This window comes from Haemaphysalis longicornis, unplaced genomic scaffold, assembly GCF_048455015.1.
Source record: "Haemaphysalis longicornis isolate Haplotype H1 unplaced genomic scaffold, Haemaphysalis longicornis Haplotype H1 scaffold_1, whole genome shotgun sequence".
Taxonomy (NCBI): domain Eukaryota; kingdom Metazoa; phylum Arthropoda; class Arachnida; order Ixodida; family Ixodidae; genus Haemaphysalis; species Haemaphysalis longicornis.
In genome coordinates this window covers 243,277,398-243,291,611 of record NW_027526203.1, presented here as the reverse complement: position 1 = coordinate 243,291,611, position 14,214 = coordinate 243,277,398, and the positions used below count along the sequence as shown (strand labels likewise).

The 14,214-nt window shown below is 47.6% G+C and overlaps 1 protein-coding gene across 1 annotated transcript in view; it reads left to right on the top strand.

Moving 5' to 3' along the window:
- The window catches only part of LOC144168930 (nose resistant to fluoxetine protein 6-like), an 84,600-nt gene that overhangs the window by 35,337 nt on the left and 35,049 nt on the right, over positions 1 to 14,214 (top strand). The window contains exons 10-11 of the mRNA XM_077697926.1: positions 584 to 706; positions 3,213 to 3,333. Of these exons, the coding sequence (XP_077554052.1) occupies positions 584 to 706; positions 3,213 to 3,333 (244 nt within the window). The remainder of the gene's footprint in view (positions 1 to 583; positions 707 to 3,212; positions 3,334 to 14,214) is intronic.

The following is a 14,214-nucleotide window of genomic DNA, read 5'->3' as shown; positions in this document are numbered from 1 at the left end:
GCGTGCTTGCGCGCACATCATGGTCTTCTCACGCGACATCGTTCGCCATTCACTGGAGCCGGTTCTGGCAACATTAACACCACATACCCTGCCAACGCTGCACGCCGAGAGGATGGCATGTGGGCTCGATGCATCTGCGGTGACGACTCCGGCCAAGTCATGAAGACCTAGCAATTGGACTTTATTCGCAGGCCCCAATGAAGTTTTCCCGATCCAGATGCCCCTTTAACCCAGCAGTAACAGGCTAATTGTTCCTTTCGTCTGGCTACTTAAGCGTTCGAGCTCGAGTAGCTAAGTTATGAATCAATATTTTTTGTCCTACAGCTAAGAAGTGAATACACGAAAAACACTGCAGCCCAAGGATGCTTACGCACAGTTGCCACTGAGCCCACTGTCCTAAGGCTTCATTGCGGAAAGTATTAACAGCCCGAGCTCGACAGTTTTTAGAGTCTATTGTAAGATTGAACTAATGCACACATGAAAACCATGCACACTTGCATTGACCCTGCTTCGCAGCTCAAAATGTTGACACAGGTCTCCAACAAAAAGAAGTGAAGCTAACGTTGGGCTTTGTGATTCCCAGGCACATGAAGGTTGGCGCAGTCCTCCTTGTACTGCTCAGCATCATTACATCGGGAATTGTGTTGGCGCAGACATTTTTGTACAATTACCAGCCCACAATGCTCTTCTTCAATCCCGACACAGAGTAAGTACGAGCTACAGCCACCACTCCTTCCTCGCAGCGTATATTTCAAAACGCACCTGCCATGGGTGGCCCTGGAGAAGGCGCTGCACTGCTCGGCACGATGTCGCGGATTTTTTTCTCGGTCGCGGTGGATGTATTTTTTTCCACGTAGGCGAAAAACAAACAAACAAACAAGAACGACCATTTTCTCACAGAGTTTCTGCGCAGGTGGAAGAAGGTGAGGTGGTCTATTTAATTCCTCCACTCCACTACTGCAAGCCTCAAAAGGTAGATGTAGCTCCGCTGCGAATAGGGGAAAAGTGGGCTAGGCAAAGCCCTGACGTACACACACCTGTGAGGCGGAAAGCGTTACAAAATTGCGTAGCCAGTCAGTTTCCTTCCGAGCTAACCCTCACGAGGATAGCAGTGATGTTAAATGCGATATAAAAAATTTATCCTGCTGCTTTCCGAGTGTTCCAAATGGATCACTTAAAGAAAGAGAAATGGTTGACAATAAGATGCAGCACTGAATCAGCTCCAAACCATTGCAACTATTTAGAAACCCATTGCGAATTTTTTCCAGCAGCAGTTGACAAACCGAGGTACAACGAGTACCCACCGCGGTGGCTCAGTGGCTAAGGCGTTGCGCTGCTGAGCACGAGGTCGCGGGTTCGATTCCCGGCCGCGGTGGCCGCTTTTCTGATAGAGACGGAAAGCAAAAGCGCCCGTGTGTACGAGATTTCGACGCACGCTAGAGGGACCCTGCAACACTTTCTTCAACTTTTTTTGAAATCTTAAATGCTTGCAGTAGGTACTGACCCAACACACCCAGTACTTGGATTACGGGGTTGCGAAGTACCTCAGTCAAAAATTATTGCTCTATGCCCATCAGATAACTTCTAAACTCGCTCACAAGATTTTTCGCTCTTTCCAGGTCTTGACGTTCTTCGACGGCTCGAATTACGTCACTGAGGCCATGTATCGGCTGTTGGCCGGTCTTTCTTCAGTTGCATCAATGAAAGCTTTTCGATAGCATCTTTAAAAATAAAGCCACAAAAACAAAGCAGAAACGGAAGGCGTATCTGCTGCTACAAGCAAATCCCGCAGTGCCGCTCCGTGATGTCGATAACTGTAGCTTTCATAATGCGTCCAGACGCGAAGGAAAGAGTGAAGGCGTTTATCGAAAGCATTGCAGGGTCACTTTAAAGATCCCCAGGTGGTCAAAATTAATCCGGAGCCCTCCACTATATATACGGCGCGCCTCATCGCCTGCGTTGCGTCGGCGCGTTAAACCCTACAATCAATAAAATCAGGTACAACGTGAGTGAATGAATGAATGAATGAATGAATGAATGAATGAATGAATGAATGAATGAATGAATGAATTTGGAATCGAGAGGTCAAACGCGTGCGCGAACTGGAAGAAAACACTGCGGAACTTCTCGTACGGGAGAAAGCCGCGGTTCGAAGCTGCGCGACGGTGTGCTTCGAGCCGTCGTTTCGCTCGCCATGCGGGTGCGTCGCCCTCTCTTTCTTTCAGCCTCCCGCGCACTCAGAGGACTCTTGAACAGAGGAAAAACGGCATTCATCCCTTAAATATCACGTTCATACGAAGTACCGGCCACCGCTTAGTAGAATTCAGCGCCCCTGATATCAACTCCTTGTTGCGCATCATTTTATAGATCTTGGTTGTTTGTATGTATTACGATCGTAGATTCATGCAAGGCGGACCATAAGCACGCTGGGCAGTGGCGTACGCAGGAGTTTGCTTGGGAATTGCGGGGGAGTTAAAAATTGAGAAAATAATAACAAAAATACCAAATAATATTAATAACAAACTAAATTAATCACTGAGAACAAAAAAAAAAACAATTAAACTCAAGAATTTTAAAAATGGCTGGTGGTTGATCCAGCCTTGAAAATCCCTCCTCACGTTTCAAAATTTCAAGAAGGGGGGGGGGGGGGGGGGGGGGGGGAGGCGGCCCCCTCGCTCCTCCTCCCCTGCTTACACCAGTGATGCTGGGCCTCGTCAGTAGCCGACTTATTGGCCATTCAGGTGCATTGGGGGGGGGGGGGGGGGGGTTGAGGGTGGACTTTAAACTGTGTATAAAAGTCAGGAGCTGCAGGAGAGTTTTAGCTAGTGCACCGTAAGGCCAGGTTCAGACTGTTTGCCGCAACTGTCGTAATAAATTTAAAGAATGACTTAATTTCACATCTCAGCCAACCGCACTGCGTGATATGCCATTTTCTTACGTGCATAGATCACGATATGGCTTTTGTGTCGGTAGTCTGAACATAGCCTAACGAAGAGTATGCCAACCGCAGAGTTCCGCTAGAAGCTTCCGCAGGGACCTATACAGGAGCGATATAGAGGAACACTAACCTACCGGGCAGGGCAACGTCCCCTACAATTCATTGAAACGGTGTTGCGAATCTCGGCCGCAGCGCGTTCGCGTTTCGGTAAATTTGAGTGGTTTGGTCGTTCAGGTCTATATGCTGCAAAGATTAAATTTTCTCCGCCTTACAGCAAAACAACGGAGACGGGCGAGAATGTGTACGCGAGGCCTTTCGTCCACTTCGGGCCCTTCGCCATCGGAATCTTTTGCAGCCTGTGTACCATGAGCAGTGACAAGTGGCATCTCAGCAAGGCAAGTGCATGATCACCGCGCGTTGGTAAAAAACAAACAAACAAAGAAAAAATCGATAATGAATCATTTTGTCGGCTAGAGTAAATATTCGCGACCAAATTGCGGATACTTTTCTTCAATTGTCCTTTAACATTTCTGCGCGAACGAAATCCTAACTTAATATCTGTAAATTACTTTTTATGCTTTATACTTGAGGTGCCTTTGTAAGTACGTAAAAATATTATTCTGAAATATTGTATTATTTCCGGGGAACCACCTTATTTCGATGCTTACAAGAGTACACGGGCTCAACATGACATATTTTCGTTTTTTTAATATTTTTTTTTATGGGAAGGTTGCCACGATATCCTTTCGTTTTCAAACCCCCAAATTTTACCCCATTCAAAGTTTTAAAACTCATTATGCGCTCGGTGTTATTTTCGTGCCTTCAAATAAGCTGATTGAAAGGAACTGCTGTGCCTGTCACACGCCCGAAAAGACACAGCATCACCTTGATAATGGGATGCATGGAAGGAGCAACAACAGCAAGTTGTTGTTGTTGTTGTTGTTGTTCCTTTTTGTTTGTGGCGCATACCCACTTGGGGGATTGGCCAGGATCGGGAGATATATTGGGGCTAATGTGCCCGATTTAGGAGACTAAATTTTGGAGAAAAAAAAAATGTTGATCAGAATAATTGCACATTATTATACAGGAATTTGTAGAATGAAAGAGTGCACTATGCAGGAATTTGCAAGAAAAGGCTATGCGGGATTTTGCAATAGGCTCTTATTTCGTCTGTGTACAAGAAGAACGGCTAACAGGGTAGGCGCCTAGTCTCTGAGACGTAGGTGTGGACGGCCGTAACCAAATTCCTGTGGGGAAACCCAAGCGAAATGGCACCGAACGACAGTAAGACCGGCATTGAAAGGGTAAGTTCAAGGTGGGGAATTGTCTCCACGAGGTATTTTCTTCTCATTGAAGAGAAGCCGCGGCAATGTAAGAAAAAAGGCTCTAGGGTTTCGGGTTCATCACAAAGAGCACAATGACGAGAGGAGGTGAGCCCAGCGCGGTGCATGTAGAAGTTGAGCTGCGGAACTCTACAACGTAAGCTAGTTAAAGTAACCTCGCATTGGCGAGATTCGCAACATCGGGAGTCCCACGCATATGCCAAATGGGCGTAATCATCAAGGGAGGTGATGGCATCCTCCTGCCTCCTCGCCAGATGTTGATGCCGTCGGATCCGTGCTCCGGACACGTATGGAGGGAAATGGACAGACGTCGATCGGAGGGCCGTCTAGTGCTGACCTCGCTAAAGAGTCTGCTTCTTCATTCAGATATAAACCCTTATGCCCAGGCACCCATATCAAGCGGATTTCTCTTAAGTGGGAAGGAACTAAAAAACCAAATGTGCGAAGAAGAGCAGAATTTTTGGGGGATATCAAAGCGGAGCAAACAGCTAATGAATCAGACACAATTACGACATTTAATATCTGGGGAGGTAAGTTTTTTAATGCTATGACTATTGCCATAAACTCAGCATAGAATATTGGGGTGAAGTCCGGTAGGCGAATCGAAAGCGACCAGTTGAGTTGTGAACTGAAAATTCCCACACCCGCTCTCTCCTCAAGTTGAGACGCATCAGTGGCTACAACCACGTATGTATCCAAGCTAGACAGATAGTCGTTCAACAAACCGGTTAGTAGACGTGTAGGCAGCCTTTTCGCATTGTTAGGAAAAATGTTATTAAAGGTTAGGGGAACAGGGAGAGCTTCCCAGGACATCTGCATAACGGACGGAATGTTAATATTAAGAGGTGAAAGTAATGTCTGGACATACACACATTGAGGGCGGTATTGGTGGGGCCAACACGAGTTAAAAAATAAAGCCGGTCGAGCCACCATCAGCGACAAATCTCTGCTGAAAGGCGATTCGAAAATCCTAGGCATCGTCAGAGCAGTTAAAAGCTTAAACCGAGACTCTAGTGCAGGCAGCCGGGACTCTAAGTACAGGATGTTATTAGCTGTGTATTTCGGTAGGCCGAGACACAATCTCAGGGCACGTCGCTCTAGCAGTATAAGCGGATTGAGTTTGTACATTGGAGATCCTGAAAACAGAGCACAGCCAAATTCTAAGATAGGGCGCACGTACCCGCGGTAAATGAATATTAAGGTGTCTCTTCTCATCCCAAAATTCCGGTTGCTAATTCTTCGCAACAGGCCAAGTGCCCGTTCCCCCTTCGTCGTAATGTGCTTTATATGATGTCGCCAATCAAGCTTACTCTCATAAATAATACCCAAGTATTTTAGAGTTGTCACTTGCGGAATAAAATCCTCCCGGTATCTAAGGCAGAGGGTAACAGGCACTGATACGGGGAATACCAGGACCGCGCACTTGGCAACGTTCATCGACAAATTCAGATTTGACAGCCACCTTTCGAGAGAATCCAAATAATTTTGTGACGCCTGATAAAGCTCATGTATGTCCCGTGCTGCTGCGAAAAAGGCTATATCATCCGCATAAACGTAACCGCAGACTTCATTGCTGGTAGGAATGGATCTCATCAGTATGTTAAACAGAACCGGAGAAAGCACTGACCCTTGTGGAACGCCCCTTGTCTGATGTAGTGTGGAAGTCTTAAAACCATTTTTCGAGCAAAAGAACTTGCGGCCTGATAGAAACTGCTGAATCCATGAAATAATGTAATTGGGTATCCCGCATTCTTTAAGTTTAGCTATAAGGACGTTGTATTCGACACTGTCGTATGCTTTCGCAATGTCCAGTGTGACAAGCGTGCAGATTAGTTTGTTTCTACGGGCAAACTGGATACGACTCTCCAGGTCCACATGGGCGGACCAAATGGAGCAGCCTGGACGGAAGCCAATCTGATGTACACTCAGTAAATTTTCCCTAGATAGGAATCGAAGTAAACGGCCGTATAAAATTCTTTCGATCAGTTTGACTAAGTTACTGGTCAAAGCAATTGGGCGAATGTTGTCCGGGAGAAGGCCAAGACTGGGATTTTTTAGTAGGGGTACAATTTTTGCAATTTCCCAATCTTCGGGCACCCATGTTTTCTCCAATGACGTGTTGATAATGTTTAATAGATCGTGAGGAGATTCCTCAAAGAGAAGCTTTATCGCTGTAGTCGAGATGCCATCGGGTCCCGGGGAAGCTGGCGGGAGGCGCATAACTATATCCGCCATTTCCTCCATCGTGACAGGGGTAAAGTAAAAAACTGGGGTATTTTCAGATATCATGGGTCGGAGAGTAGCCGTAAACCTTGTTTGCAAGGCCCGGGCGACTTTTTCGAGCGACTCTGAGCTTTCTTCCGGCGTTTCCACAATGGATACACCGTTGCTTCTGTCGTCAGTGCTCTTGCGGTTACGCAAAAAAGCAAAAAGCATACGCCGGTTTTTCGTTTTGGAAAGCGCGGAGAACCGTTGCGAATAATAGTCTTGCTTAGCCGTTGAGATGGTTCGGCGAAAGATTGCGGAATAATACTTGAAATTGGTCCAATTATTGGGGCTCTGATTATGGATAAATTTTTTCCACGCTGCTTTCCTGCGCCGATAATCTCTCGTGCAATCATTATTCCACCACGGGCTTATACTGTCTCTCTTGGTTGACGAAACAACAAACTCTGAATTTTTAGTGTACTTTTCATTAATGCTGTGACGTTTAGGGCCCTAAGCTCCATAGAATCACTGGGCAGAGATGCAAGGGACGAACTCAACTTCTTTTTCATGAGTTCGTAGTTGACCAAGGTTCGCACCACACGGTTAGGTGTGCTTGGGGAGACCGCAATATCAAAAATTATCGGAACGTGGTCGCTACTTGTAGGACCATCTACTGTACACCAACTAGAAACCAACCCACCCTTTACGAATGTTAAGTCTAAGACTGAGCGCGTTTGATTCCGAAAAAAAGTCGCACTACCCGAGTTAAGACATACTAAATTATTTTCCTCTGTCCATTCTAATAAACGCCAACCAGAAGTGTCGGTCTTGAAGCCCCAGCTCACATGGTGTGAATTAAAATCTCTGGCAACTATGACGTTTTGATTACAGGAGGAAAGGGCGAGATCCAGCGGTTCTGTGGTGGACACTCCGTTGGGGAAATAGACATTCAGAACAGAGAAGGAAAGGCAACCTGGCAGACTTATATCTACCACGATGAGTTCACTAACCGGTGACAAAAACTGGAAAAACAGCTTGGCTTTGTGGCAAATCTTTGTAGCTATTAGAATAAGTAGACCCCCTCCTCGCGTGTTCCTATCTAAGTGAAACACGCGAAAATTTGGTAAAGTAAATGGTTTGCCTCTAGACAGCCATGATTCTTGAAGGAGAATAATATCTGGGCAGTGATTATTTATAAGACATTTAAGATCTGTCCGTGCCGCAGCTATCGAACGGCAGTTCCACTGGAGTACTCGGATCGACATTATGGAGAGTAAATGGCAGCCATGGCTGCCTCCAAGATGCGTTATTTCAGTTTAATGTTCCCTTGGCCCTTTTTAGGTTTCTTGGATCGCGACTCTGGGGAAGAAGTTGGTTGTTGCGAACTGGATGGAGTAGCTCGCTTAACGTCAGGACGCCTTGGCGACTCAGTGGAAATGTCAAGTTCTATTTCGGTCTCATTGAATGGGCAGAGATCTGAAGAGGAAGGCTTACCTTGGGAAGTCACAGAAATAGAAGGTGCCGACACCTGGACAGTTGCCATCGGAGTAGAGTTTTGGCCTACTGTCTCCTTCGAAGTCACATTCTGGAGAGCGCTCGCTGAGGAAGGATTCCTTGCCAGATCGACAGCTCGCACCGATGAATCCTGGGGCTCTTGATCCCTGAGAGGCGGGGATGAGGATTGCAAGCAACCCTGCTGCCGGAAGGGAGCCTCGGGCAGAAAGAGTGCCTGCGCAATTTGATGTGTTTGCGCTGCCAAAAGATTGGACACCTGCTCCGTTACAGACGCAACCATATTCCGTGAAACCTCCGGTAGCACTTCTTTGAGAGCAAGCGCTATCGCTTTTGCAAGGGACGCCTCGTTGAATGGTGCCTGGCGGGCAGCCGCACCTGCATATCCATGTGTTCTCTCTTTAACTATCGCTACCGCCTCCTTGCGAGAGCAACGGCGCTTTTCAAGAACTTCAAGGATACTGATTTCAGAAGAGCGGGCCGGGCAGTTGGAATAATCAGCGGTGTGAGACGCTCCACAAAGGCATCAGGAGAAGTCGTCTGCGGTACATTGGCTAGCCAAATGCTCGCCCCCGCAATTGCAGCAGCGGGATGCTGACTTGCATGACCCTGCGCTGTGTCCGAAGCGCCAGCAGTTCCGGCATTGACGAGGTCTGGGGGACAACGGTTCTACCCTGTAGATGAGAGGCCAGACTTTGATTTCCGATGTGCACGATGTCCCTGCGAAGGTTGCGATCACCGATTCTGTTGGAATAGTGGTACTCTCCACTACACGGGAGCAACGGTACACCGAGATTACCCCGGCATCCCGAAACTGCTCAAGGAGCTCGCTGGGCGAAATCTCAGTGTCTACACCTCGGACTATTCCTTTTGTGCAGGCAAGGTGAGAGGGGACAAAAGGACTCACCGGGAATGATGCGAAGGTCGAGCACTTCAGAAGATCGATTAAGCAGGCCTTATCCGAAGATTTGCAGACGATTCCGCCCTTCCCGTATGGTCTCACCTCCTTCACGTTCATGAAGTGCTCACTCGCCCCTTGCAGGTCCCTCTGAATAGTTTTGAAATTTTTAAGCCGGATCGCTCCGCCATTCGTAGGGACCATAGCCACAGGAACGGCCGTCACACCATTCCTCAGGAAGGCGTCCAGGGGTAAGTCCTGCGCCGAGAGACTAGCCGACCAGGGAGAAGACCCCTGGCCGGGAGAAAAAATAGACATGGCAAAAGCCTATGCGTTCACACAGATGTACGTAAACGTAAACCCAATAAATCAGACACCCGATACTTGGCCAAACCCAACTCCGAACAAGCAGCGACTGTAGCCGACGTGTCCGCTGCAGCGCTCACCAGTTCGAAGCGCGTGTAGCAGATAAGGCACGAACTCGGTCGCTATTTCTTCTTTCTTTTCTTCATTTCGTTGTGGCTAACTCAGAGGCAGCCTGTTCGAGGGCACTGCTTTATGAGGCGGGCGGAAGCGCCATCACGTGGTAATTTTCATACTTCGCGGCGTTTCTTCATCAGTCAGAATATATATATATATATATATATATATATATATATATATATATATATATATATATATATATATATATATATATATATATATATATATATATATATATATATATATATATATACAGATAACTCGCGACGATTCAAACGCGAAGGGACCCCAGGATTTTGCTTGAATCATCAGACGTTCTCACAGATACGAATCTGGGCAAGGTGACAGCACGCATTATGATTAGGCATTGATTATAATCACATTTTTTAAATTTTAAGCGCGTTTAAACCCTAACTGCACAAAATAAACAGACAGAAGCGGCGTAAGGTCCACAAGTGTAATGACCCTTTACTGCTGACCTCAACTTTTGACGAAATCATGAATGGTCAACTTCTTTGCAATATGTGCCTTCAACAGAACGCTCTCAATGCCAGTTAGGGCAGCTAGTTCATTCTTACAGTATTCTCTTGCTGACAGAAACTTTTAGACGTGTTTTGAGGCCTGTTCGTTGTTTTGGTTTCTAATTCGGATCGTTGAAAGGGTAAATAAGGCAAGAAAGTTGAGAAGCATCACGGTCTACCTTGCGTGTTCTTCATTTCGAACGTTTGTTTACTAGCAAACCCCTTTTTCTTGAAGGCTTGAGGCGCTATTTTTTATTTTTCGACGGTGATAAATATGTAGGCAGGCAAATTTTCAAATAGGTACGAGAAAGCAGTAGATATTTTACGGTATGGACACGCAAAAAGTACGAATTAACCGAATGACGGAGTTTGAATTAAGCGGCCTTTAAATGCATTGAAATAATAGCGGGCCAACCAAAAATATGAATTTCGTTAGAATTAACTGAAAGTACGAATTATCAGTTTGAATCATCGCGAGCCTACTGTATACATATATACAGGAGAATGAGAGGACGATAGATGGGCTCGTTTGCTCAAATTTTGATACACGCTAAGGAACGGGACATTTTGAACGTCTTGTGCATCCGGCGCCCTCTGAGAGCCCTACAAATGAAGGTTCGAGACGCAGGGTCCCTAGCAAGGTGACCAACAATATAAGGTGCTTGTATAAGAACCGAAGGGATGGGAGTTTGTGATTTGTAGTTGTTTTTTGTTCACGGTCGTTTGCTATGTCATATTGGCATTGGCGGCTATTTTCATTATTTGTTTTGTCCACATTGGAAAGTGTATGTCCTCTGAATTGCTGAAATGCTCTGAATTGCTGAAATGCCAAGAACTTGATACCAACAGGTAGGGCACATGTCGGCTGCGCATGGAAGACCGCTAGGAAAAAAAAAAAAAAGAAGTGAAGAACCAGAAATGAGAAAGTAGAGGGCGACAGGGGAAGACAGAGCGCGCGCGCGAGAGAGAGAGAGAGAGACAGAGAGAGAGAGAGAGAGAGAGAGAGAGAGAGAGAGAGAGAGAGAGAGAGAGAGAGAGAGAGAGAGAGACCAACACAAGTATGCGCATCCTGCCATGTCATTGCCCTCTTCGGAACACTTGACATTCAGCGGCCGATGCAGGAAGACGGGAGTCGACGTGGAGTGACTGCTTCTCGTCAGAGCAGACAAAGGTCCCGTTGTGCCCCCCTCCCTCCCTTTTTTGCATGTCGTTCTCTTATGTATTGGTTTTGTCAGGAATGACTGTCAGTTATTAATAGCAAAAAACGGCGGAAAGAAACGGAACGGAAGACGAGAAAGAGACAAACACGGGCGCTGACTAACAACTGAATAAATTTTATTGCGCGCAGGCAATATAAGAAAATCCAGAAAGAACACTAAAACAGGATACAGTTAAGATTGTAGAAATGCTATCTCTTTGGGCAACAAGTCGACTGACGCTTTGCTGACGCATGCGCCCGCTCGCTCGCGCATCGAAAAAGCTTCAAATATCTCGCGTGTTCTCTGGCCACCTAGCGCTTAAGGACATGACATTGCTCAAACAAGGGCTCGCATGAGGGCTCGTTCGCGCATGAAGCAATATGTGTGGCAAGATTACTACCGGTGGCGGATTTGATGGCATTAGCGTGCTCACGGAGACGATCATTCACACATCGTCTCGTTTGTCCTATATACGAGCCGCCGCAGGAGAGGGGGATCTCGTACACTGCTCTGGTCGCACACTCAAGTGTCCCTTGTTGCAAACGTTGCGCCTTGGTTCTTTCGAGTTCACATCTTGCAAAGGCCGCCCAACTTCTTGGGAGCAGAAAACACAACTCGCACCCCTGAATGTTCCACAATCCTTTTTAGTTTGTGCGAGACGCCGTGAACGTATGGTATGACCGTCGTGGTCCTGTATTTCTTGCGCGCCTTGGGACATTTTCCTACCCATTCTTCCGTCAGCAATCTCTTTGACAGGTTGCGGATGAGGTCCTCGGGGTATCCAGACGTTTGCAGGCGTTTACCTGGTCCAGGAACATCGCCTCTATTTGGTGATGGCACGATCTGAATAGGGCGTTCTTCAAAACGGCTGTGGCCACTCCGCGTTTCACGAGCTTGGAGTGGGCTGAGGAGTGTGGCAGCAGTGCCATCTGTGCTCTCGGCGCGTATCCCGAACACACATGTTCCTCGCTGATCCACAGCCTCAGGTCGAGGAACCTCAGCTGCCCATCAACTGGCAGCTCCCTGGTTAGGACGAATTCGCGAAGTACAGAGGCGAAGGCTCTGAAAAAATTTTCCAACTCTGTTACGCCGTCATTCCTCTCCCGGTAGATCACCAAGAAGTCGTCCACGTACCGGAAGGTCCTCACCATGGGGCCGTTCTCCAACGCTTCCTTCAGACGTCGGCCGAGGCTGGCCAACAGTAGATCGCTAAGCTGGGGAGAAAGGCAAGAGCCGATGCACACTCCCTACTTCTAGATGAAGCATTCACCATTTAAGTCGAAGAAGGTCGATCGCAGGCAGAACGCCAGTAGTTCCATGAAACCGCTTGCACTAACCCCGCAGGCATTCTGGAAACGAATGGCTCCATACATGTCGATGCCTTCATTGACCCCCTCGCAAAGGGAAGGGTGCGGCAGAGAGTAATAAAGATCCTTGATGTCGATTGAGAAGGCATTGGCGAGTCCAGGGCCCTCTGCGTCAAGAAAGTCAGACACATCTTGTGGTCTCCGCACCAAGGACAGGTCGTCAACCTTCAGTAAAGAAAGCGACCTTTGCAGAAACTGCCCAACGACATGCTGCCAAGTGCTGCGTTCAGAGACGATCGCTCGGAAAGGGCTTCCTGCCTTGTGCGTCTTGACAAAAAAAAAATATTTTCAGACTAAGCTCTGGGCTTTTCTTCACCGAGCTTGCAAGCTTCGTCAACGCAAGCTCCTCTCAGAACCTTAGGGCTCCTTTCTTCACTTTCTGAGGCTTCACATCTGGTGCGGCCTTGAAGTTGTTCAGGACGGCCTTCCTCGCCTTCTCATGGTATACAGGGCGGATGGCAGCACAGCAAACCCACCTTCCTTATCAGAACAAAGAAGCTTTAAGTCAGCGTCCGTCAGGGCGGAGACTACCCTATTGGTCCGGACCAAGGCAGAGTGTTTGGGTTTGGCTGGGAGCGCATCAACGCCCTCGCTCACGCACCGAGTCACATCCTCCTATTTTACCCTTGAAGTGCAGCTCCTCACGAGAGAAAACATTTCCACTTTGTCCAGTTCAGGGTGAGGTCTAAACTTGGGTCCGAGGCGGAGCGTGTTCTCAACTTTCTAAGGAAGGAGTGTGCCGTCACTTACATGGACCACCTGGCCGGCGCACGGCTGCGGAGCTTTTTTGGGAAGAAACGCCATCATCTTCCGCCACATGAACTCAGCAACGCTGTACGTTGCAACGTTTATAAACGTTGGTACGTTGTCCGAAGTTCCCGGAAAAACTGTTGCTCGCCAAATCCTGGAGGGGCGTCTCTGAAGCAGGCGAGCTTCAGGCAGTCCTTGAAAAATCGCTGCTGGTGCCACGCTTCGGAGCGGAGTATACGAAGTAGACGCAGGGCGTGTCCTCGTGAGGGGGGCAAGGGGACCAACAAGTTGGCGTACCTCTTCTGGGATACGAGTTCTTGATGGAGTACGAGTACAGGAGGGCGTGTCCTCGTGAGGGGGGCAAGGGGACCAACAAGTTGGCGTACCTCTTCTGGGATACGAGTTCTTGATGGAGTACGAGTACAGGAGGGCGTGTCCTCGTGAGGGGGGCAAGGGGACCAACAAGTTGGCGTACCTCTTCTGGGATACGAGTTCTTGATGGAGTACGAGTACCGGCGGGGACGGCAAGTCGCTGAAACCAGGAGAGTGATGCAAAAGGAGGGATCATGAAAACACAGAGGGTTAAAAGAGCCCGATGTAGAAGAAACAAACTGTACTAGAGTGTGAGTTATTCCTTACAATCTAGACAGTATTTTACAAAGAAGAGATTATTTTCTCACTCGTGCAATTTAGCTCTTGATGGAAGATGATTTGTCTCTATCCGCGCTGTGGGCCATCGCAACGAAGTGGTGACGAGAGCAATTTGAAGCCTCTTTGATTTGTAATTTGGAACTTCTCAGTATGTCCGCAGAGCAGCTACGTATTAGCTTTGTCCACAAAATATCTATTGCGAGAGCAGTCCCGGACTGCCCAGGGACTGCTCTGAACAGGCAAATAAAGGATATTGTTGGGCATGTTGATAGCCGGTGTTTAAAACCATAGCTCAAAAACCAGAGAAATGACAAGAGAAAGGACGAACAAGGGTAGCAGCTGAG